General features: G+C 51.1%; 1 protein-coding gene across 2 annotated transcripts in view; it reads left to right on the top strand.

Moving 5' to 3' along the window:
• DPYSL2 (dihydropyrimidinase like 2) overlaps window positions 1-23440 on the top strand; it is a 130777-nt gene that overhangs the window by 105847 nt on the left and 1490 nt on the right. For both annotated transcript variants that reach the window (XM_011281434.4, XM_045055359.1), the window contains exons 7-13: window positions 122-190; window positions 4411-4531; window positions 13273-13429; window positions 13897-14038; window positions 17029-17199; window positions 21970-22149; window positions 22986-23151. In XM_011281434.4, the coding sequence (XP_011279736.2) occupies window positions 122-190; window positions 4411-4531; window positions 13273-13429; window positions 13897-14038; window positions 17029-17199; window positions 21970-22149; window positions 22986-23151 (1006 nt within the window). The remainder of the gene's footprint in view (window positions 1-121; window positions 191-4410; window positions 4532-13272; window positions 13430-13896; window positions 14039-17028; window positions 17200-21969; window positions 22150-22985; window positions 23152-23440) is intronic.

Below are 23440 nucleotides of genomic sequence, written 5' to 3'. Positions count from 1 at the left end.
CCTGGCATAAGAGCCGAGTGATCATCTCGCCCGAGTAGCTTTTTGGGTGAAAGGTCTCTAGCGATCAGAGCATCTCAAGTCCAGCTCTCCCTGACGGCCCGGCTTGCTTTAAACCTTGCAGGAGCAGCAGAGGATCCTGGATCTGGGCATCACGGGCCCCGAGGGACACGTGCTGAGCCGGCCTGAGGAGGTGAACATCTATGGAAAGCAGAAGAAACAGGCAGAAGAAAGAGAAGGGGGAGGCACTGGGAATGTCCCGCACACTGAGGATTGACACTTCCTTGTTCTGCATTTTTACTGCGTGTGCACACACACAACGCGCACAGACCGACAGAGACAGAGACACAGACTCTGAGACAGACACACAGACCGAGGCGTCGCCATAGACGCACAGAGACTCATAGGGACAGACACACAGGGACAGAGCCGCAGACACACATGCACCGGGGCACCTTCAACACCATCTGTGGCCCTGAGGACGCGTTCCTCTCCTCAGTGGAGGGACGGAACCTATTACATCTTTAGATCGTCTGGTCCCTCTCCAGGCCATGGGGTATAGCTCCTTCCACGACCATCCAGCCTTCCCACGCACGCTAAAGAGCCGAAGGGATGAGCTGGGGCCAGCACACGGGGGAGGGAGGTTGAAGGTGACATCTTTTGGCCCCTGTGTTAGCTGCATGCTGCCTCTGGGGCTGGTGGACAGTGACTCTGGGAGGAGCTCACAGGAGAGAGAGGGCGACAGTCTCAGTGGCTGATGCCCAGAGGACCTGAGGTTGGTTTTGTACACAAGTGTGTACCTATAACACACACACACACGCACACACACACATGGGAGCCCAAGCTCACCATAAAGCCCGTGGGCCCCTGTAACTGGGTGGTGATACCTGGGGCTGGGCTTACCGGGAAAGTGTGCGCTCCCCTCCATCCCCTGGGGCGGTTGGGGGCCGCTCCCGCCCTGCTGTGGCTGTGCAGGTAGGCAAGAGTGTGCGGCACACTGAGATGAGAAAAGCAGGCGCCGCTTCCCTTGTTACACGAGGCTACTTCTGAGAGCCCTGCTCCTGCTGAACTCGGAAGAGCCTTCCTGGGGGCTTGCTTTCCTTCCTCCTCCTCTCTGCTCGGCATCCCTGCATCCCCGCAGACTTGAAAACAGGAAGCAAGCCTGGGGTTTTCTGAGCAGGCAAAAGGTATCACGGGAGAGCTGTTCTGGTTGCGATTTTGACCACAAGAATCAAACCCGTTTTTCCATGGTTACACGCCGGAGACTTCTCTCCAGCAGCTGTTGCATGGAGAATCTCAGAGTCCCCTGCAGTGGTGCGTCGAGCCTTCCCCCGGGGCTGGCAGGTCTGGAGTGCTCCCATTCGAGGAGCTCCTGGCTTCGGGGGAGGGTCCTCTTGCCTATGAACTGCTGTTTGGGGGGGCTTTCTCTTCTCTCTGCTTTCCAAGGTCATCTGCTTCTCAGCTGATTCAGAGGCACCTGCTCTCGGTCAGCCTCAGTGTTGGGGGCTTCCCCTGAGCAAGTGCACCATTATGACAGCCCCGTGAGCCACCGGCACGAGCTGGCCCCTTCTCCCTCAGCTCCTGGTGATGCTTTTTCACTTTGGTACCAGGGATCCATCGCGTTAAACCCTCTGTGGGCGACAAAGAGAAGAAAACAGGGAACCGTTCTGAAGGAACTTGAGCTTGACCGTGTAGGTAGGGAGATACCGCCCTGTACGTATGAAGCAGTGGTTAATAACATGCAAATGTGTAATTCCTTCTCGGTTTCGTGATCTGTCGCCGCATCATGGTGGTCAACGTGGCTTGAGCTGCACAAATCACGTTCCTGCTGCTCTCTGTTCTTCTCTCCAGCCCACCACGTGAGATTGCCAGCAGGGTCGCGCCCCCCCCCCCCCCGCCTTTCCAGCTGAGAAGACTGAGAGGGAAACTGTAGGGAATGCGGCAATCTAGAAACCACCTGTCCATCAATGGTGCCCGACATGTATGATGACTGGGCCCTGTTGGGACCGCGAGATGAATGAGAAGGGGACTATGGATGAGCTGGAGAGGAAGAGAGAGATGGAAAGTAACCAGGCAGGGTAGAATGTGACCGGGGCTCCGGGCCGAAAGGCTGGCATCTGGGAAGGAAGATGGGGACACGCGGGTGACGGTGATGGTGACCAAGAGGCTGCCCCAGAGAAGAGAGCTTTCCGGCTAGGCTTTCTGGAACTGCCGCTGGGGCAGGCCGACAGTTGGGGGACTGAGCCACAGAGGGGGTGTTGTGTGCAGACACCGTTGTGTATTCTGATTCTGTTGTGTGTACCGACCCTGTGGTCAGTGAGTGCCAACGCTGTTGTATGTCCCTAGATAAGTGGCTTTCCTCTCTGGATCTTGGGGTGTCCAGTCTTAAAAATCATCAAGTCTCGGTGACCCCCCCCAAATCCTTCAGAGCTCTACAATGAGACAATTTTCTTAAAATTTTAAGTTGTAATACTATTTTCCTAATATTTTAGGTCAATATTATTTAAATCAGTTCCCTGCATGTAAGGGGCCTGCACAGGTACACACAGAAGGGTAAACGTGGATCCTTCCATGGTTCCGAGTGGAACACAGAGAGATGGGGTCTAAGTGGCCTTCTCTTTCAATGAGGTGGCCCTGTAGTTAGGTGTCGGCCATCCCCCGGCGTCTGCGGGAGCAGGGGTGGGACCAGAGCTCACCTCACAGTGGATGAGCCAATCCAGAGTGGGCCCTGGGAAGCCTGTCCCGCAGGGGTAGGCCCCCAGTAGAACTGGCACTTTTGCTCCATTTATTCCCTAATTAGTCCAATTTCACATTCCAGTTCGCCCAGGACAGTCACAGGCCATGCCCGCTGCCCCCATGCACTCATTAATAGTGCCTCTGTTCACTTTCAGAAGGATTTGTGTTCAGCCAATAAATTGAGTAGTCATTGGCACTCCTGGGAAGCCATGAAGATTCTAGAAGAGTCCTTTCTGCACTTCACATTGTAGACTTCTGAGGTGACCGCAGAGATTCAGGCCATCCCTCCTCTGTGCCTCCCTGGGCCAGAGGCGCTTCTGTTGAAACTGGAGTCAAGGAGAGGGAGGGCCAATGGCTCAGCTATTCCAGGAATTAAAAACATTTGGACGATTAATGAGCTTTTTCAAGAGCCATTTGGTTTGCCTTTGAATTTTGAGACCTCTCTCTTCACATGGTTGATGCCCGAAAGGGCAAACGTGAATGAAGTTGTCATTTATTAAATTAGATTACCAGTTAATGCAATTATAGAACCTTAGCTCTTGGCCACGCTCCTGTAGAAACTTGGTTAGCTAAGATAATTCAGTTAGGAGCTCAGCTATTTCTTGCAAAAGATAGCAGCTTGTTACAGAACGGCCTCACTTTCACCATTAACATAAAGGAATCCATTTGTTCAGTAAACGTGTTGGGGCAGCGGCTGTGTGCCAGGCCCTGTGTTGGGAACTAATGTAGTCCCGCTGGAGCTACACTGGGGGTGGGGCACAGAGGATACAAAACTCGGAGTCAGACCCAGCCCTCTGTCTCAAGGAGTTGAAGCCACAGCTTTCTTCCAGGATCTGAGAGGGAGCAAGAGGCTTTTTGAGATCCATTGTTCTACAGTTTCACGTGGTCCTTCAGTTGCCCCTTCTAAACACACACTATGTCTGTGAGGCATACCTTGATCTCAGTAGTCTGACCTGGTCAGGTATTTAGCAATAATCACTCGGGGTCTTTGAAATATTATTCGTTGAAGCATCAGGTTTAAAGACTCCTCTATTAGAGCAGCTCTCCCATCTCGTGCAGAAGGCCGTACCAGTCTGTGTGCGGCCTTGGACGTGTTACCACGGGCTGAGGACCGTTGCTTGACGTTCCCAGTCAAGCCTGCTCCGTTCCCAGAGCCCTGTGAGGTCGCGCTGTTCCTTGGGTTCATCTGTGGGTGTCGGACAGAAGCCCAGCACAAAAATCTCACCACTGACTGTCTCGACTCAAGACCACACAGCTGGAGCGAATGTACTGACTTGGGAGCAGTTTCCCTGCCTGGTGGTTTTCTCATGTGCGCAAAGCATAAAAATCACCCGGTGCTGTTAGGACTAACCACATTTCTGGGTCCCATCCCCAGAGGGTCTGGGAACGGCCTGAAGATCCGCGTTTCTTACCAGCTCCGGGCTGACGCTGATGTCGTAGGTCGGCTGGGCACTCTTCAAGCCACTCAAAGGGTCTAGGAAGGAAATGCCCTCATCGTTTCCACCCAACGGTGTCGAGTGACACTGGGAGAGTCACCTCCCCCTCCTGGGGTGCCACTCAGGGTAGAACCCGGAGGACACCGTGGCCTGTTGTTCCTCTCGGCCTCTCTCTGTGGGTTGAGGGTGAAGACGGCCCGTGGAGTGGGCACAGTTCTTACGTTCATGTGCTCTTCTGCAGGTCGAGGCCGAGGCCGTGAATCGCTCGATTACCATCGCCAACCAGACCAACTGCCCTCTGTACATCACCAAGGTGATGAGCAAGAGCGCGGCCGAAGTCATCGCCCAGGCCCGGAAAAAGGGTGAGCGTTACCTCCACGGCTGTGTGACCGCGGGCAGGTCAGGAAGGGAGGAGGGCTCCGTTTCCAGACCTTCATGCCAAGTGGGCTGCTTTTATCGCGTTCCAGCATTAACCTAATTACAGCTGAGCAAGGCAGGGAGCTCCGGTTTCTCTCTCTGTTCCACCGCTGCCGCCTTGTCAGTGTCTATTTAAAGCCGTGCGCTGCAAAGAGTGGGTGGGGCAGGCGCGTTTCCCTCCCGCCCCTGCTTCTATAGCGAAGTTGGACTTAATTTGATGCAGTCTAAATAAACTAGGCACATACACAGATGGCGTCAGGCTCCATCTGCCACAGAACCCTTCTGGGGAACGTTCTATTGCAAAATGAGTCCCCGCTCCGTGGCCGGTAGTGATTTCTGTGGAGGTAAGTAAGAGAGTCTTGTGGGGGCGTAGGGCAGGGGATCTTGCCCCGGGCCTCCTCGTGTCCGGTTCTCCGGGTGCTTGAGGCACTCCTTACAAATTATATTGATGGGTCCTGGGCTGAGGCTGGTGCTCTGTTAGTACTAGGGAGTCCATTGAGAAGGTTCTCGGAAACTAATTTACTAAGTACAGCTTCTACTGCTGCTTCCAAAGGCTGTTCGTGGAGCACCTTATACATTATGAATGCAGCGGAATCTTGTAATCTGCTGTCGACTGAGTTTGCGCAGTCACATCACGTGTCCTGTGCTTGGGAGTGTGGCTCCAGGGACCGGCTGGTCGTGGGTAGCTGACTTGGTGAGGGTGCATCCTGGCCTGATCTTTTCTCCCTTAATTTCTGTCTAGCTTTCTCCTGGTCTCTCTCTCTCAGTCTCTTTCTATCCCTTTATCTCTTTCTGTATCTTAAGGGAACCGTTGGACCTCTGTGCTTCTGTTTGTAGTTCTCTGTGGGATGTGATCCACAGGCATAGGGAGCACCGTCGGAGTTTTTCACTGGTGGGTGACTTGGTACAAGACCTAGAACAAATTGCTCAATGACCGGTGAGTCAGCCTGTCCCCAGAGATGATGACTTCCAGATGGACCCAGCAGTTTCTGCCCTGGTTCCTTGGAGCTCTCCCCGGGCCTCTGTCCTTAGGCTGCTCAGCACAGGGTCGCTGGGCTCCTAGCTTTTTGGAAACCTGCCCTCTGCTGGCGGCTGCCGGAATTGCTTTTTTGAAATAAACATTCCCCTAAATAACGTCATGCACTCCGAATCCGCTTTGAGTTGTTTTTCCAGGAGACACTGGATGATTCCTGTCAGTAACCCTCCCTCACCTGGGCCCTTTGTCACCCAGGCACATGTTTGCATCCATCTCAACACCCAACATTAATCACAGAACCGTTCCTTGCGTGGAGCCTGGGGACGGTTGGCACAGTGTCTGGAAAGTGGGAGGAAATTAGGCAGCAGCTTCTTTTATTTATTTTAGTAACCGTCCTGGACCCAGATGATGATAACAAACAAGGAGTTAAGCAAACATTTTAACATTTTAATGTAATTAAACATTCCATTTAACAGCATGTAAAAACTGAGGACTTGCTTTCTGATTCAGACTTTCGCTTGTCCCTGCTGGAGGGGGAGGAGTCCGTCTCTCCCCAGACCCTGGCCCGGACAGGTGGTGCTAGCCTTGCTCTGGGGCGCACAGTGCTGGCCTGTGAGCCAGCCCTGCTGGCACTTCTGAAGCGTCTCGAGAACTTCCTGTGCCTCAGTTTCTTCATTTCAAGACGTGGCGCTGATGTGTGTTACTGTAGAGTCCAGTCCTGCTCCAGTAACCTGTGACTCGGTGCCCGATGATGTCCCTTTGTCGTCTTTAGGACTTTGACCCTGTGTGTGTATTGGGCAGTGAGCACCAAGAAGGGACTGCCTAAGTCTCTTTGTTCTAGAACTTTCCGTGTGTCAGTCCAACTGTGCCTGCATCATGGTTCCCAGGGTGGGCTTTTGCATTCAGACTGTCACCCTTTGGTCTCCGAAACCCTTTGCTTGAGATGGGCCTGAGCCGCCAGAAAGGAATTTCTGGTGCATTTGGGTGCTAATGAGCAAGAATGTGAGCTTCTCGCTTGCTTGTGGGCTCTGAAGGCTCTTTCCATCTTGTTGGAACTTCATAACAACTCTGGGAGGCCGCCCGGGCAGGAATTTTTTTGCACTTGGTTTTACTTTGCAGCTGAGTAAACCGGAGCTCACGGCTAACGGGCGGTGGAATCGGGCCGTGACTGTCAGGTGCCTAACTTCGGGCCTGAACATCCATGTGAATATCTGAATTACCCTTCATGCTTTGAAGATTATTTTAGTATGAGAAATGCTGGTATCTGTTGGGGTTGTTACTGAACCTGCTGGAAACTAGAGCTTGACACCGAGGAGCGTCGTGCATAATACAGAAGCAAGGATTCCCAAACAACCAAGAAGGAAAACAGGATACGCTTGTGTTACGTCTCTGCGCTCTGGGATCAGTGTCCCGACCTGGATCAAATCCCAGCTCGCTGTGCGCCAGCCTGTGATGCCGGGCAGCTCCCTTACTGTCGCTGGGTCTCAGTTTCCATCTGCGGTAGCGACCCGTCTTGTAAGTGGAGATGGTGCCTGACTGAGATAACGTGCGTACAGACACGTAATGATTGTACCCGCCGTTCTCATGACTGAGGACTGAAGGGCCGGTTCGAAGATGCCTGCCGACCTTAGATAGGGGTTCTCTGCTAAGGAGTCTTTTCTATCTCAGGTGGGTCCTCGTGGTCCCTGGTGGCAAGTGTGAAGCCCTGTCAACTTTTCGCCGCCCCATTTCTTCATCTGTAAGATGGAGAGGTTCTTCGTTCACTCAGCGAAATTTTGTTGTTGTTGTGGTTTATTTATTTTTGAGAGAGAGAGAGACAGAGTGCAAGTGAGGGAGGGGCAGAGAGAGGGGGAGACACAGAATCTGAAGCAGGCTCCCCGGCTCTGAGCCTGGTGCGGGGCTCAAACTCGTGAACCACGAGATCGTGACCTGAGCGGAAGTCGGACACTTAACCGACTGAGCCACCCAGGTGCCCCTAAACTTTTTTTTTTTTAATATTTATTTATTTTTGAGAGAGAGAGGGAGAATGTGAGTGGGGTAGGGGCAAGGGGCGGGGAGGGGGGCCAGAGGATCCAAAGCGGGCTCTGTGCTGATAGCAGTGAGCCGAATGTGAGGCTAGAACTCAGAATCCATGAGATCATGAACTGAGCCAAAGTTGGACGCTTAACTGACTGAGCCACCCGGGCGCCCCTTCAGCAAACTTTTATTATGTGATATTTCAGGCCGTGGTGCTGGATGGTCCCAGCCCCCAGCTTCTTCACTCGTAGGGGTGGGACACATGGACAAAAAGTCACAATGGAAAATGGTCAGTGTTATAAAAGAGGGGCAAGCCAAGTATGGTTCGAGCTCAGAGGAAGGAAAGGGGCAAGTATTTATGGATGTGCACCCCTCCTTGTCTCATTGGTCAGGCTGCATGAAGGGACCCACCATTGCTCTATAAATGAGAGCCGTTGAAAGATCATGATTTTATGTCTTTTTATTAATGTCCACATACTTCCCCACCTAGAAACTTGCCGGTCCTAAATCTAAGACAAGGCATACAGGGTAAGTGATAAAGTGAGATGAATATAAATGAGACTGTTTTCCACGCGCACTTGACCTAGCACGACCGCACGCAGTCTTCCCAGAGAGCCAAGTTTTCGCGCGCTGCCCCCTCCGTTCTGTGCCACTCAGCAGGGCCGTGTATCATCAGTCCCATTCCGCAGATTAGGAAATGAAGACACGGCCAAGAAAAGACTGTTTTGGACAATTTTTACTCTTCAAAAGCACTTAGACATTGATTGATTTAATAGGGCTCATTTCGTGGAAGAGAAATTAAGATGCAGAAAGTAAATATCTTGCCCCAGATCATCCAGCCTGTAGTTCCAGACTCCTGGCCACCTGTCTCCCCGCTGAGGGTCTAGTGTGGGGATATCTCTAGAAGGGGCTCCCTCAGACTGCACTTTGTCCACGAGTGAACTCTAGTGTGGTTGCTGGTGCCTTCTGTGTGTGAATGGTAGCATGCAGGTCATGCCTGGTAGTCTCCTCTGATAGACCTCCTTCTCCATCGTCCTCGCCCCACCCCCGTAACCCAGATGTGGAAATGTTTAGAACATTTGGTGACCGCCAAGGGATGTTAAACCCTGGGAACCCACACTTGAGCCAATACTTCCTATGCCCTGTGGGCCAATAGGAGTGACTCCAGCATCATGAAAAACTTGGGTTCATCGAGCCTGCGAGGACCACCCCAACTTGGGGATTGACGCCTTAGTATTAAGCTAATGTGCCACCTCAGCACCTTGAACCCAAAGAGTGGCATATGGGTTGGCTTGTGAATGTCATAAAACCTCACTAAAATCTGTGTTAGGGCCCTTCAGAGAAACATAAGATTGTTGTATATATTTACAAGAGAGAGGGAGGGAGAGGGGTGGGGAGGAAGAGGGAGGGAGAGAGAGAAAGAAAAAAAAAAAAGAGAGATTGATCTTAAGGAATTGGCTCTTGCGAATGTGGTTGCTGTTAAGGCTGAAGTCTGCAGGGTGGGGAGGGGCAGGGAAGAGATGAGACTCTGGGAAGAGTGGATATTGCAACCTGGGTCTGAAGGCTGTTTCGAGGCAGAATTCCTTCCTAATCAATGCCCTTGGCAGGTTGGGAATTCAGTGTGTGTTATAATACAGCATGATGACTCCATGGGTTTGGTTTCCAGCCGGCTAAACTCTTAAGACTCCTGCCGGCTGCCTGGGTGGCTCAGTCGGTTGAGCGTCTGACGTCGGCTCAGGTCATGATCTCATAGTTCGTGGGTTTGAGCCCCGCATCAGGCTCTGTGCTGACAGCTCGGAGCCTGGATCCTGCTTCGGATTCTGTGTCTCCCTCTCTCTCTCTGCCCCTCCCCTGCTCACGCTCGTGCTCTCTCTCTCAAAAATAAATAAACATTCAAAAGAAATTAAAAAAAAAAAAAGACTCCTAGAGAGAGGGTCTCTTTCAGGGCAGATCTAGAAACTCTCGGGTCATTTATATAGCACTCGGGCTGGCAGTTTGAATCCCTGGCCTCAACTTTTTCTTTCTCCGCTTTATTTGGACCCACCAGGCAATCGTGTTCTACTCAGTTTGCCAACAATATTCTAAGGAATCAAATCTGTGGTCAACCCAGACTTAGCCTCTTATGATAAGTATAAGGCGTATGCAGTGGTGATATTTTGTGCGTCTGTTTAACAGAGGCATTAGTGCCTTTAAATCAAATCAGATTAGAGAGGCAGTTCTAGAAACCCCAGAATCAATTCAGAAAACTTTTGATTCTGTTCCTCTGGAACCACCCTTGGTACCAAAATCTGACAGGGTTATCCATGGACGAGCCCTAGGCTGTTGAGTTCTGGCTTAGGTTCTCTGAGACGAGAGAGAGAGAGAGAGAGAGAGAGAGAGAGAGAGAGAGAGAGTGAGAGTGAGTCACTGTCCCAGTTGGTTTTATAATGTGCTTTTGTGGCTGTGTTTTGAAATACATCTACATGGTTTTCCATGGTTTCTGCTCTGGATTTGTCCTCTTGCTGCTAGTTAATGGGAAATGACTTAACTGTCAGAGCCAGGAGCTGTCAAACATTTCTAAACCCCAGCCTTGCATTTATTCTTCATGAATGCACTCAGGCCCCAGGCTCGTTGTGAATAAACGCCACCCCCAAGGCCTTGCAGTTCCCTGCCATCCTAGAGAGCCTGCCAAAGGCTGGCTCGGGGTCACATCCTGCAGTTCAGACTCTCCCTGGAGAAGAAAGTCATGAAGGTCTAACTGCCGCCAAGAAAGGGTCAGCAGTATATTTAGAGGAGTGTGGAAAGGCCCTTTAAGCCTATTTCGTGGCTTATTATTATCATTGGTTATTATTTCTGGCATGCAGTTCAGTGGTGTCTGTGGCCTGATGGAGGACCAGAAGCTCATCCATGGCTCCCTCGGGAACAGTGTTTATAAAATGGGAGTGGTACCCTGGGGAGGTACTGGGGGGCCATCAGTCCTGAATGGCAGAGCCCCCCACCTGTGGACCTACCTCTCCCTGGAGGAGGAGGCCTTCTACAGGCTGGTTTAACCCCTGCCCTGCCTTGGGGGGCTAAAGAAAAATCAATGGAAAGCCAGCAAGGACCTCTGATTCCCTTGAAATTTGAACAGGACAAAGCTGAGATGAGCTACAGGACGCCTCCCTCCTTCTCCCTTATCCCCATCTTAGCCTGGCGCTGGCCGAGGAGTCCTGGCTCAGCCTTGGCCTAAGGAGACAGGTTTGGGTCCGCAGTGGCCTTGAAGCGCTGCTCCAGTTCCGGGTTTTTCAGAGGCTGCAGGCTGGGTTCATTCCTTTGCAGGGAGGTGCACGTTCCCAGGCGCAGAGAGAACGGGACCCACCCCAGTCTGAGTTTCCTAGAGTGGGATGAAGGTCACAGTCAAGGGCACTCACACTTGGTGGGATCCAGGAGGTGTTCCAGGAACCAGCTCCTCCTCGTGCTAAAGCTTCCAAAGGGAGGACTGAAGAGCAGGTCCAGGGAGAGGGCGAGCCATAGCAACTCACGAGAGAATCAGGAGAACGGCCGCGCTTAACCAGTGATTTTCAAAGACGGTCTAAGCAGGCTTTTTCTCTGAGCACTTCTGCTCTCTGGAACCTACTCATGACCCAAGCTGGTAACCTTTAGGGTTACAGATCCTTTGTTTTCCCAATGACTTGCTGAGCCCTCCCCTCCTGGCTGGGTCAGAAGAGCCGTAATCCCGCTCAGGCAGTTGTGGGGGGGTGGGGGGGAGGTGGGACTGATGTGCAGACCAAAAGCCAGGAGCCTCAGGTCCTGTGAGAGCCCAGGGCCCAGCGCTGGTCTGCTCAGCCGCTTGTATTTCATAAGTGGCCCTGGCAGCAGTGAAGGCCTGCTTGTTGTGCAGTGTTTTTCCACTTCGGGATGAGCGGGGGCAGTTTGTGCAGCCGCCCCGCCGGCTTTGCGTGAGTCGGGAACTCAGGAGCCCTTCCAGGTGATTCTGAGCATTGGCCCTTTTCTGCCTGGGGGCTTCCTGCTGTGTGAGGCTCCCCCCCGGGTTCTGGAGCCCTGGATTGGTTTCTCCCGCTTGGGCATGGTTAACTTGATTTCCTCAAATGAGCTGCCTGCCAGTGGCCTCGAACACTGCCTGGCTGGAGAGTGGCTCCTTTGTGAAATTCCTGAGGCTGGAGGGGGCAGCCGGGAGGAGCCGGCTCTAGGGCAGCAGAGAAGGTGTTACGGTATGTCATCAAGAGATAAGTCCTTGGAAGAGGCTGGGGAGAGGCAAGGAGGCACATTCCTGACTGGGAAGTGTTTGGCCTTAGAGAAGAGGGAATCCTTGGCTGACTGCTGTGGGGGGTGGGGTTAGCCCTCCTATGATGGGAGGAGGCAAGGAGAGGCACATTCCTGGTGGCCCTAAGGCTGGCTGAGGTGAAATCCCAGCCCTGATGCCTTCAACTAAGAAAGCATTACGCCCTTTCGTCGGTTTGACACACATTTATTGAGTGCCTCCCGTGTGCAGACTGACTCCTTTTCTTCAGGAATTCTGCAAGCGGAGAATCAAAAAATTCAAAACTGGATGATTATTGGAAGGGAGGACCAGGTGTGTCGTAGATGACGTCGAGGAAGCGACGAGCTTTAACATGAAGCTGGATAATGAGGGGCCTTAGATGCTTCTGGGAGGAGTTTGTCTCGTTCTCGAAAGCAGAAGGGCTCCTTCGGGGTTTATGGAAGAGGATGGCTTGGGAAGATTGTGCGTAGGGAAGATCACTCTGGAAGGGTCCTGGAGAATGAGCGGAGAGGCAGGGAAGAACGATGGGAAAGCGAAAGTAAACCTGGGAACATTGGGAAGGCAAAAGTACGACTCTGATCGGGAGGCTCTGTTGGAGTGAACCAGGGAGAAAGGAAGAAGGCCTGATGGAAGGGAAGGAACGCGAGGTGGAAAGGGAAGGGTGTATTTACAGTGTTGAAGCACAGGCATTCAGTGGGTTGATGACTCCCGACTTTGTGGCTTGCACCTGAATGGACAGAGAAGAGGACGTGATTTGAGTGAGCATCAGGGAATCGACATTCTTGGACAACGTATGAAGTTGGACCAAGCTTCCGGATACACTGACGTCTGAGTAGCATCACCGTGCAGAGTCCTTTGTTTCTCAGTCTCACCGAGTTGGTGCTGCATCTGGTGGCTCTCAAGGGCAGCTGCCTTCAGGCAGTGACTCAGGGATCCAGACTGTCTCTTGGACCCATCTGGAGGGCCGAATACATGTTCTCAAACGCCTCAGGCCCACCGATACCATGTCTGACTTCCTCTCTCAGTCCAGGAGCCAGAGCTGGACCGTGCAAAGAGGGTTGGGCAATGTTGGGAAGCGGAGAAAGTATTTGATGAGCCGTGAGGTCAAGTTTGAGGTGCCGTGGGTCACCCCAAAGTAAGAGTGTAGACAGCCCTCGGGACCGGGTGCTTGGATGCAGTCTGAGCTGGGGACTGTTAGGAGACGTGGGAATCGGCAGTGTAAGAGGTAAGAGAGTGTGTTGAGGTAGAAGAGCGGGGCCCAGGGGTAGAATCATAGGGAGCGCACGTTAGATTGGTAACTTTGGCAGGTGGACGTATTCGGCCATCCAGGTCTTTGCCTTCGAGAGGGTGAGTAAGGGATGGCCATTGGCCTGCTGCCAGGCGTTGGTGGTTCCCAGTAGGGTGGTTTCCTTCCCTTGTTGTATCCTACTGAGCTTTGTTTTCCTGTTGGACAGGAACCGTGGTGTATGGTGAGCCCATCACCGCCAGCTTGGGGACTGATGGCTCCCACTACTGGAGCAAGAACTGGGCCAAGGCCGCCGCTTTTGTCACCTCCCCACCCCTGAGCCCTGACCCGACCACTCCGGACTTCCTGAACTCCTTGCTGTCCTGGTGAGTCTTGGTGACATGTTCACACTCCCCCTTCTCAGCCTCTCCTTGGACCAGGCTGACCTGTCAGGGTCCAGCATGGCGGGCAAAAGCAGGCTTGCAAACAGAGGGACCTCTGTTCTCCAGATTCAGATGGCTAAGCAGGAACCAGGGGATTATCGCTCTGATGTCGTCCTGCCAGGAAATTCTAGATAAAATCCTGGGCCGTCTTGAAAGCCGACCGGAGGGAATGAACGAGGGATCAAAAGGGTCCCACTGTGGTGCGGCGTGGCCAGAAGCTGAGACACCTCACAAAAGAGATGTAGTGTGAAGCTTTGCTACAGTGTCACTTCTTCCCGAATCTCCTATCTCGAGAGGGGAGGACAGGCTCTTTCGAAATCCGTCAGTGGCCCCGCAAATGAGAAAAACATGTCCAAGGATGTTTTGGGGTATGAGATTCGTTACAAGCCAGCCGTGTGTTTTCCTTCCAGCGGAGATCTTCAGGTCACTGGCAGTGCCCACTGCACATTCAACACTGCCCAGAAGGCTGTGGGAAAGGACAACTTCACCCTGATCCCCGAAGGCACCAATGGCACCGAGGAGCGGATGTCCGTCATCTGGGATAAGGCTGTGGTAAGGAGCGGGAGCCTCCCTCGTGGATTAGTGTCCGCTTCCCCCGGCCACCTCCTCTGAGGGTCCTGGGTCTCCTGGAAGCCTTGACATGGCAGTTGAGAAAATTCTAGAAGCTGGTGCTGGTGTGACAGGAGTTTTTAGGTTTGGGAATCCAAGACCACTCCTTGTGGCCCTTTCCTCCTAAATAATACATATATATTTCTTACCGTTATCGTCTGTGAATCAGTGGAAAATGAAAAAGAAAACCCAGAGACTCTTTAAAATTTGACTTTGGGGCGTCTGGGTGGCTCAGTCAGTGGAGCAACCAATTTCAGCTCAGGTCATGATCTCGCAGTTCACAAGTTTGAGCCCCACATCAGGCTCTGTGCTGACAGCTCAGAACCTGGAGCCTGCTTCGGATTCTGTCTCCCTCTCTCTCTCTCAAAAATAAACAAACATTAAAAAAATTAAAAAAAGAAATAATAAGAAAATAGGACTTTTTTGATCAGTCAGGAAAAAACTTCCTTAGCAACCCGGTGACCGTCTCAGTCAGTCTTCTACTCTGGGAAATGGACATAATGTCCTTAAAACTGTCTAGTAGGGCTCTCTAGGGTTAGCATTTCTGCCCACTCCAGGCTTCCGGCAGGCCTGCTTTGAACATACACCGACTTCTCAGGGGTCTTTGGGCTTTTTCATTTTCAGTTGAAAGCACAACAACAGAACAGGTTTTTCTGTTTCTTTTTTTTAAAAAAAATTTTTTTTTCCAACGTTTATTTATTTTTGGGGCAGAGAGAGACAGAGCATGAACGGGGGAGGGGCAGAGAGAGAGGGAGACACAGAATCGGAAACAGGCTCCAGGCTCTGAGCCATCAGCCCAGAGCCCGACGCGGGGCTCGAACTCACCGACCGCGAGATCGTGACCTGGCTGAAGTCGGACGCTTAACCAACTGCGCCACCCAGGCGCCCCGGTTTTTCTGTTTCTTAATGATTTGTTTCGAGTATGGACACCATATATCCTTATTCCAAAAAGAATAAGGAAATAAGTAAAAATCCCTTTCAGATAACTGCAGTTAAGATTTTGGCAAATGTCTTTCCAGTTTCTGCCAGTGCAAGAGTACCCGTGTGTATCCGATATATATGTGTGTGAGAGTGTAGGTAACACGGGCATCACATATACTGTTTTGTGGCTTGTTTTAAAACAGCATGTTACGAAAATGTCCTCGCATCCTTAAATATACTTAAAAAAACTTGGTCATTAGTAGCAAAAGATTCCATCTTAATGCTGGATGGTAATTCATTTGTAATTCTTTGAACATTTATATAAGTTTATCCATTTTTGAGAGAGAGAGAGAGAGCAGGGGAGGGGCAGAGAGGGAGAGAGAGAATCCCAAACAGGCTCCACGCTGTCAGCACAGAGACTGATGCACGGCTCAGTCGCCCGAACCGTGAGATCATGACCTGAGCCGAAATCAAGAGTCGGACGTTTAACTGACTGAGTCACCAGGTGCCCCTATGCTGTTTTTGATTTTTTTTTTTTTTTTTTTACTGGGATGAACATCTTGTAAACACCTTCTTAGATAGACCTTTAATGGTGCTTGTGGGAGAAATTTCTAGAAGTGCTATTTCCTGGGCCAAAGGGTGTGTATATCTTTAAGGCTTTTGCTATGTGTCGTCAAAGTTCTTTCCACAAAGATTACACCAACTTGTATGCTGCCAGCCGTGTGTGCCATTTTCTTCTACCAGGCCCCAACTGGTATTGTCATCAAAAAATAGAACTTTGCCCATCTGAGGGGTGAATTTGTTTTACATTTAATCTCTTCAGTGACTGATTAAAGTGGAGTTTTTTTTCATGTGCTTCTTGGCCATTTGTATTTTCCTCTCTCTTAATACCTGCTCATTTCCTTGGCTCGTTTTTCTCCTAGCTTTAGAGTGGCTTCCCTAACTCAGAGACAGGCAGTCATTTCCTCTGATCTGCGTTGAAAGGGAAGAGGAACTTAAGGGGTAGGGATGAGAAACTGCAGGGCAGGGCGTGAGGAAACTGATCAGCACCTACAGCATGACACGGGTGCGGTGCCCCGACCGGGCGCTGGGACCTCTGGGTTGGCTAGACCGCAAGCCTGAGCCTGGACTTGTAGTTTTGAAAAGGACAGTCATTGAGGCCAAATGTTGTTTCCTTTTTTTTTTTTTTTAAACGTTTGTTTATTTTGAGAGAGAGAGAGAGAGAGAGAGAGAGAGAGAGAGAGAGAAAGAGAGAGAGATTGAGAATCCCAAGTAGACTCCACGCTGTCGGCACAGAGCCTGATGTGGGGCTCGAACTCACGAGCTGTGGGATTATGACCTGAGCTGAGATTGATCAAGAGTTGGACGCTTAACTGACTGAGCCACCAGGCTCCCCGAAGTGATCCTTCCTGAAGAGGCATTGTAGCCCCTTTAGAATTTTTTTTTTAACTTTTCACTATCAAATAATTATAGATTCAGAGGCAGTTAACAAAGACAGAACAGAGAGATGGGTCCTGTGTGCTCTTCCTCCATTTTTATCAACAAGTGATTATGGCACCTTATCAAAGCCCACACATTGACAGCGACACAGTGTGTGTGTGTGTGTGTGTGTGTGTGTGTGTGTGTGTGTGTGGTTCTGTCATGTTGTCATACGTAGGTTCATGTAACCACCACCCAAAACCAAGACCCAGACTTCCCCCATCACCACAAACACCCCCTATGTATTGCCCTGTGATAGCCACCCTGGCCCCTGGAGGAATCTTCACCTCGTCCCTCGTGTGTCTTCCATCTCTGTAACTTTTTTATTTTCAGAATGGGATACAAATAAAATCATAGGGCTTGTGGCCTTTTGAGGTTGGTTCTTTCAGCACAATGCCCTTTATGCTCGTCTAAGTTGTGGTATATATCCAAAGCGTGTTCCTTTTTTTTTTTTTTTCTGCGAAGTCACATTGCTCCTTTTAACTCTGTAACCTGCATTTGGTGTGTGTGCATGTATGTGCTGTGCTTCTCAGGTCACGGGGAAGATGGACGAGAACCAGTTTGTGGCCGTGACCAGCACCAATGCAGCCAAAGTCTTCAACCTGTACCCCCGGAAAGGCCGCATTGCTGTGGGATCCGATGCTGACCTGGTCATCTGGGACCCCGACAGCGTTAAAACCATCTCTGCCAAGACCCACAACAGTGTAAGTCCTGTTATACTGCATGGACCCAATCTGAATGAATTGTAGTCACAGAGACTGAGGGAGGGAGAGTCCCCAGAAAGAACTTGATGTAATATGAATGAGCTGCAAGATATATTACACATTTCCTGGGGTATAGTATAACTTGCAATTTGTTGAGAATAGCCATCTCCTTATCTTTGGTGAGATCAGTAAGACTGTTACTCTTATCACCATTTTGCAGTCCCATGGACTCTTTATAGATGGAGGTCTTTGTCTGTAGACCTCCAAAGCCTCTAAAGTCATGCCAGGACATCAGAAGCTTCTGGAAGTCAGGCACCATCCCATGGGTGCAGTGGTTGGATGCAACACCTCTCGTGGCAGTGCTTACCATGAGGGACCTACGTCAAACGTTCAGATGTCCACCCTGAGATGCACAGTTTGATTCCTTTAAGCCACTGCTTTTCAGTGTTGTTGGACAGAAACCTAAGTGACAGGTGCTCCTGTCCTAAAGGAATTCATTCACTTTGACTTCTTCCCAAATAGAAGAACTATCTCCAGCAGTATTCTGATCATGATTTTAGGATCTGTAGTTTAGGGTATCTCTTGCTTCTTGGTCTACACCGCAGAGCTTGAGGATGCCCTGTGTTATTAATTAGACATTAGGTAAGGGACTTCATGTCATGTTGCAGGCTCCTCAGTGGACCTGAAGGGGTTTAGACAAAGTCTCTGACTGTCCTGTGATTTTGCGAGATCAGTGGCATTAGAGCTGTGAGATACCTTCGGTTCTTCATAGAAAAAACTGTGTGTGTGTGTGTGTGTGTGTGTGTGTGTGTGTGTGTGTGTGTATTAAATATCGAAAGAAAATACACAAAGGGAAAAGAAATGGGCATAGGACACGAGTGTTTTATGTCAGAAACTCTTAGGAATTCATTAAGAAATCTTAATGAATGACAAGGATATTCTATGTAAAAATCAAAATGAAAGCTGGGCACATAGGGAATCTGATTCTAGACAGTCCACCCCACATAGCCTGGGCCAGTAAATACTGATACCTCCCCCAGGTGCCGTGGCAGATCCGGGGTGGGCTTCAGGGGTCTCTCTAGGACAGCTCTGGGCCTTTTGCTGTATCCCAAGCCTCTCCTGTTTGGACAGAGGTACTTGGGCTGCGGGGCTCACCTCTAGCTTCTGTGGACACCTGTAGGTGCCTGGATGGTGGATGTCTTTTGGGAAGGTTGCTCAGTTCTCAATGTGTAGAGTTGACTTTTTTCCTCCTTCCCCATTGGCTGGCTTAGCTTCCCAGCATAGCCTTATAGCCACACCTACTTGTAACTTAGATCACAACATCTTGGGGGTCCAGAATGGCCTCTGCAGGCAGAGCTCCTGGGGTCCTGCCCAGTGAACCTAGCTATTCTTACTCATGAACATCACAGTCCCATTTACTTTTCATCCGGCCTTCTCAATGTAGGGGTGGCACCATTACCCCAATTGGGAAGATAAGTAAATGGAGGGTTTGAGAGCGTAAGTGACCAGTCTGACGTTACATAGCTATTTTGTGGTAGAGCCAGAATTAGAAGCCAAAATTGTCCAGGGTTCTTCCCTACCAGACTGCATGTACAGCCTCTTGGTCAGGCTTCGATGGAGGAAATGCTTCTCCTTGGCAGTCCCTTCTGCAGAGGTGATAGAGGGTGAACTGGACTCATTATTTAAGCTGCAGATGACCTAGTTAGGGAGTTTGCACTTGGAGCCCTTCACCTGGCAGAAGAGGGGATGTGAAAAATCAAGAAGACAGATTTCTGCCATTCACACATTCGCTTTTCCAGAGCAACAGCACTGGCCTGCCTTTACCTCCAGGCAACCCCACGTAAGAAAAGCGCCTCTTTTCTGTCCTCACCTGATTCAGGGTCGATACTGAGCACATCTGTGCAGCCTTAATCATCCAGGAAAATACAAATGAGAGGCTTTCCCTATGTAATACAGTGTTTCATACCACTGGGCTAATTAGCTTTAATTTGGAGCATTTAGCTAACTATCATTGAGGGCCCTGTTGCTAAGCCTCTGCTTGGATTTTTCAGGCATCCAGCCAGATGAGTTATTTTAGGGAGCGAGGGTGGATGTGGGTTAAAAATGTCTCTACCTGGTGAACAGCGAAGCCTCCCTGCCTCGTGGTTTGACAGAGGGTAGTTTCTGTATCCCCTAAGCTGTGATCTGAACCATTGGGCTTGTTCATGTTAAGTCACTTAGAGTCAGGGGGCTGGTTCTCCCCATCTTGCGAAAATGAGAGATGGCCGAAAGCCCTTCTAGGCATTTGTGATCAGTCATTTACAGGCAGTTAAACTCAGTGTATGCGTCTCATGATGGCTTTGAAACTGAAGAGCTTGCCGTCTTAATGGGAAAGGACAAAAAAAAAAAAAAAAAAAAAAAAAAATAGGCCGTGGAGGAGTGAACATTTCCTAAATGCCTGGTCTGTGCCAAGTAACGTGCTAGATGCTTTTGTTCATTTTATTTCACTGAATCTTGGTGCCAGTGCTGCGAGGCAGGTTTTGTCCCTGGTCGACGAGGAGCTGAATCTCAGGAGTGTAAGGGGCTTGTCCAGAGTCACACAGCTGGTGTGTGGCAGAACTGGGATCCGAACCCAGGGCGGATGGATGGCCCCGTGTCCAGAGCTGTCCCCAGTCTTTCGGTAAGGCAGAAGAGGAGCTTGTTAAGCTTGTTAGAGTGTAGACACTTAGCTGCGGAGTGACCCGGAAGAGGTAGGGCTTAATGCCCTCAGATGGTGACGCACCCCCCGTCAGAGGTCAGTTCAGAGACGATAGGATTCTGACAACATGATCTACGCACATAGGTTCCTTGTGTGCGGTCACCGTCACGAAAGCCCTGGGAGAGAGGCAGATGAAGACACGAGTTCTGAGGCAGGATTCAAGCGACCCTGCTCAGAGTTCCCACACACAGGGCCTGGACTGCACCCAGTCTAAGATGCCTCCGATTTGGAGGGATTCCCTGAGTTTACGTACCGCTGTGAGAGAAAACACGCCAAGACGAGGCGTGTAACACGAGGCCCCTCTGCAGACACACTGTGCTACCGAGGGCTGGCCTGTGCGTCGCCTAGGTTGGGCGAGGGCTGGATCCGCCGTGGAGAAAGGGGGGAGCAGAGAGTCTGGCGTGCCTCAACTTTGGCAGGCAAAAGCGTCTGCTGAGAAGGTGAGCTGCAGGCTGGTGCTCCGGCAAGCTGGTGGTCCAAGTTCCTGTCGCCGGCGTGGTCTAGGAAAATGTCAGGCTGAGCGCTGAATGCAAAATGGCCCCAGTGGGGTGATCCCCCAGGCCAGGGGGGAAAGCAAGGATCCTGCTGGAAGAGCCCAGTTCCGTCGAGGCCGACAGGGTGCACAGCTCTGTTGCCGCTACTGATTTCAGGGACGGAAGGCAGTCTTAGGCTTGGGGCACACACTTTGGTCCCGGAATGCGTGTGTGGAGCCCCCTCCCCGTCCCCCAGGTGCCTCTGCCTTATTTCTTGGGTAGCTTCCACGGGATTCCTTCCACGGGAGTCTCACAGCAGTGCTGACAGCCCTTCGTTGCAGGGTTTTGTTTTGTTTTTTTTAATATATATATTTTTAAATAAGTATTTGTTGATTTTGAGAGAGAGAGAGAGAGAGAGAGGCAGAGAGAGAATCCCAGGCAGGCTCCACGCTGTCAGCACAGAGTCGGACATGGGGCTCGAATCCATGAAATGTGAGATCATGACCTGAGCCAAAACCAACAGAGGGACGCTTAAGCCACCAAGCCACCCAGGCGCCCCCTTCCTTGCAGTTTTCAGTCAACACCCCTGCGTTTTGACACTGAACGTGAGCTGTTAGGCCAGCCGGGCGCTTCCCCGCACTGCCTAGCCACTGTGCCAAACAGAAACGTTCTCCTGAACTGCAGTGTCCTGTGACCGCTCTCTGTTCACAGACTGACTCCTTTAGTGCTGATAACCTGGTCCGACTTCTCTAGAAGGCTGGGCTGCTTTTTGAGGTGAGAGCTGCCTGTTGATTCTCCGGCCACGGCCATTTGTACTGATGCATGGGGCAGGCAGGAAGAAGCGCGGGGCACTGTGGATAAGTAGCAGTGGGTGAGCCGAAGCCACGGGATGGGACTGTGACACGTAAGAGTAGGGCCTCCCCTTTTCCGTTGAAACTCACATGCACGTCAAGTTCCTGCGTATTTTCCAGGAGGACACACGGAGAGGTCACTGCAAAACTTGAAGCTAGAAGGATCGCTGCCAAGTTAGCTAGAAGTTAGCTAGACTTCAAACATGTTATTGAAGGCATGGCCCGAGTTGCCACGGTCTTTTCGTTCAGGGACCGCAGTGTAACCACATCCCTGACAGATTGGAAAACCGGGAAAGCCGGCTCATGGATGCTCATCTCAAAATGAAATTCACAACTTGGTCAGAGAAAGCCTTTGGGTTTTAACCTGGTTGGGGCTTGAGTCCGTGAGGACAGAGCTGCTGCTAATGCAAGGAATCGTTTTCTTTACGTTTGTGTAGCATTTGCAAACCTTCACGCTTTTCCATACAGTTTTTCTGTTCCAGCTGTTTTTTCCCCCAAAGCTTTGAGAAGTAGGGAAAGATTATTCCATATTCTAGACAGGGAAATCAAGACAGGTTGAGTGCCTGCTGGGGTGGCCAGTCGGGACAGGACTTCATCTCTGGGCCTTTCTTTCATCTGCGTGATACGGAGCAGGGGGCGCCCCCAGACTGGTTGAACCTCACCAGGACGACAGGCAGTCTGCTAAAGTTTATGCGCTCTCTCTCCCTAGTCTCTTGAGTACAACATCTTTGAAGGCATGGAGTGCCGTGGCTCTCCACTGGTGGTCATCAGCCAGGGGAAGATCGTCTTGGAGGATGGCACCCTTCATGTCACCGAAGGCTCTGGGCGCTACATCCCCCGGAAGCCCTTCCCTGATTTTGTTTACAAGCGTATCAAGGCGAGGAGCAGAGTGAGTAGCTCTGATCTTACGAATTGTTTTTATTATGGGTTAAGTTCGATTCCAAAAGTGCTTACACTTCAAGTTAGAATATCAAGATAGGTGCGGGGGAGGGGATGGTTCAGGGATAAAGGGAAGCGTGATGTTTTTATTTCTGGAGTTTGGAATACCAGCGGATGAGTCAGGAATGTCTAAGCCAGCCAGAATCAAGTATGATGTGGTATGTGCTGTGATGAGTAGTGAGGTTCAGAGGAGGCAGCCACTGCTGCGGAGTCATGGGGTAAAGTGTCATGGGGAGAGGGCATTTTGAGTTGGGTTTGGAAGGTTAAGTAGGAGTTTGACAAGTCAAAGAAGGGAGACAAGGTAATCGGAATGTCATGAGCATGGAAAATGTACAGTGTATTCAGGGCATCGTACAGTGCCGGTGCTTGGGGACGGTGAGGCGGGGAATGGATGGAGCTGCGAGGGAATTCAAGGGAGGGTGAGATTGAAAAGGAAGTTGGGGGCCAGATCTTAACTAAGAGAGCACATCCTCTTTACAACATGCTTAGGGGTTCTGCCTTGGGTGTGAGTTAAAGTTCCTGGGGAAAAAAATGGTAAGAAATGTTAGTCGGTTTTTGTGGAGTAACCAGCTATGCACGGTCCCCCTTGGAGGAGCTTTGGCCTGGAGCCGTGGGTGCTGGCTCCTCGCTGACCTCTGTCCCTGCCATACGTGCCCGTCAGGGAAGCCCTCCGTCTGCACATCTCACAGGCCCGTCCCGACTGCTGTTCCTTCCCTCTTAGGAGAGGTGCGGGGGAGATGTCCTCTGTGAATGTGGCCCGAGTTAACGGGCGCTTGTGTTTTGCAGCTGGCAGAACTGAGAGGGGTTCCCCGCGGCCTGTACGACGGACCCGTGTGCGAGGTGTCCGTGACGCCCAAGACAGTCACCCCAGCCTCCTCGGCCAAGACGTCTCCTGCCAAGCAGCAGGCCCCTCCTGTCCGGAACCTGCACCAGTCTGGATTCAGCTTGTCTGGTACGGTTATGGCGTGTCGGGGCCCTGTTCTGCAGGGCCACGTTAGTGGAGCAAGCGAGTCTAGAATCCAGAATGATGTGGGTGAGAGATACTAACATCCCCGGAGGTGTAACTTACATGAAATGGCCAGATGCGTTTCAGAATCTTCACATGAGTTTCTGTCACCTGTGTCCTGATGCACACACCCCGTGTACATATAACCCAGTGTATTAAGAGGACATTTCTCCAGAGTCTCGTGTCCATCCCGAGGGTGTTGTGGTATTTTGGAACTCCTTTCGCCCCCACGTGT

The sequence above is a fragment of the Felis catus genome, chromosome B1 (assembly GCF_018350175.1).
Source record: "Felis catus isolate Fca126 chromosome B1, F.catus_Fca126_mat1.0, whole genome shotgun sequence".
In the NCBI taxonomy this organism is placed as follows: domain Eukaryota; kingdom Metazoa; phylum Chordata; class Mammalia; order Carnivora; family Felidae; genus Felis; species Felis catus.
The sequence above is the reverse complement of the archived record's forward strand: the minus strand, read 5'-3'. Positions and strand labels throughout refer to the sequence as shown.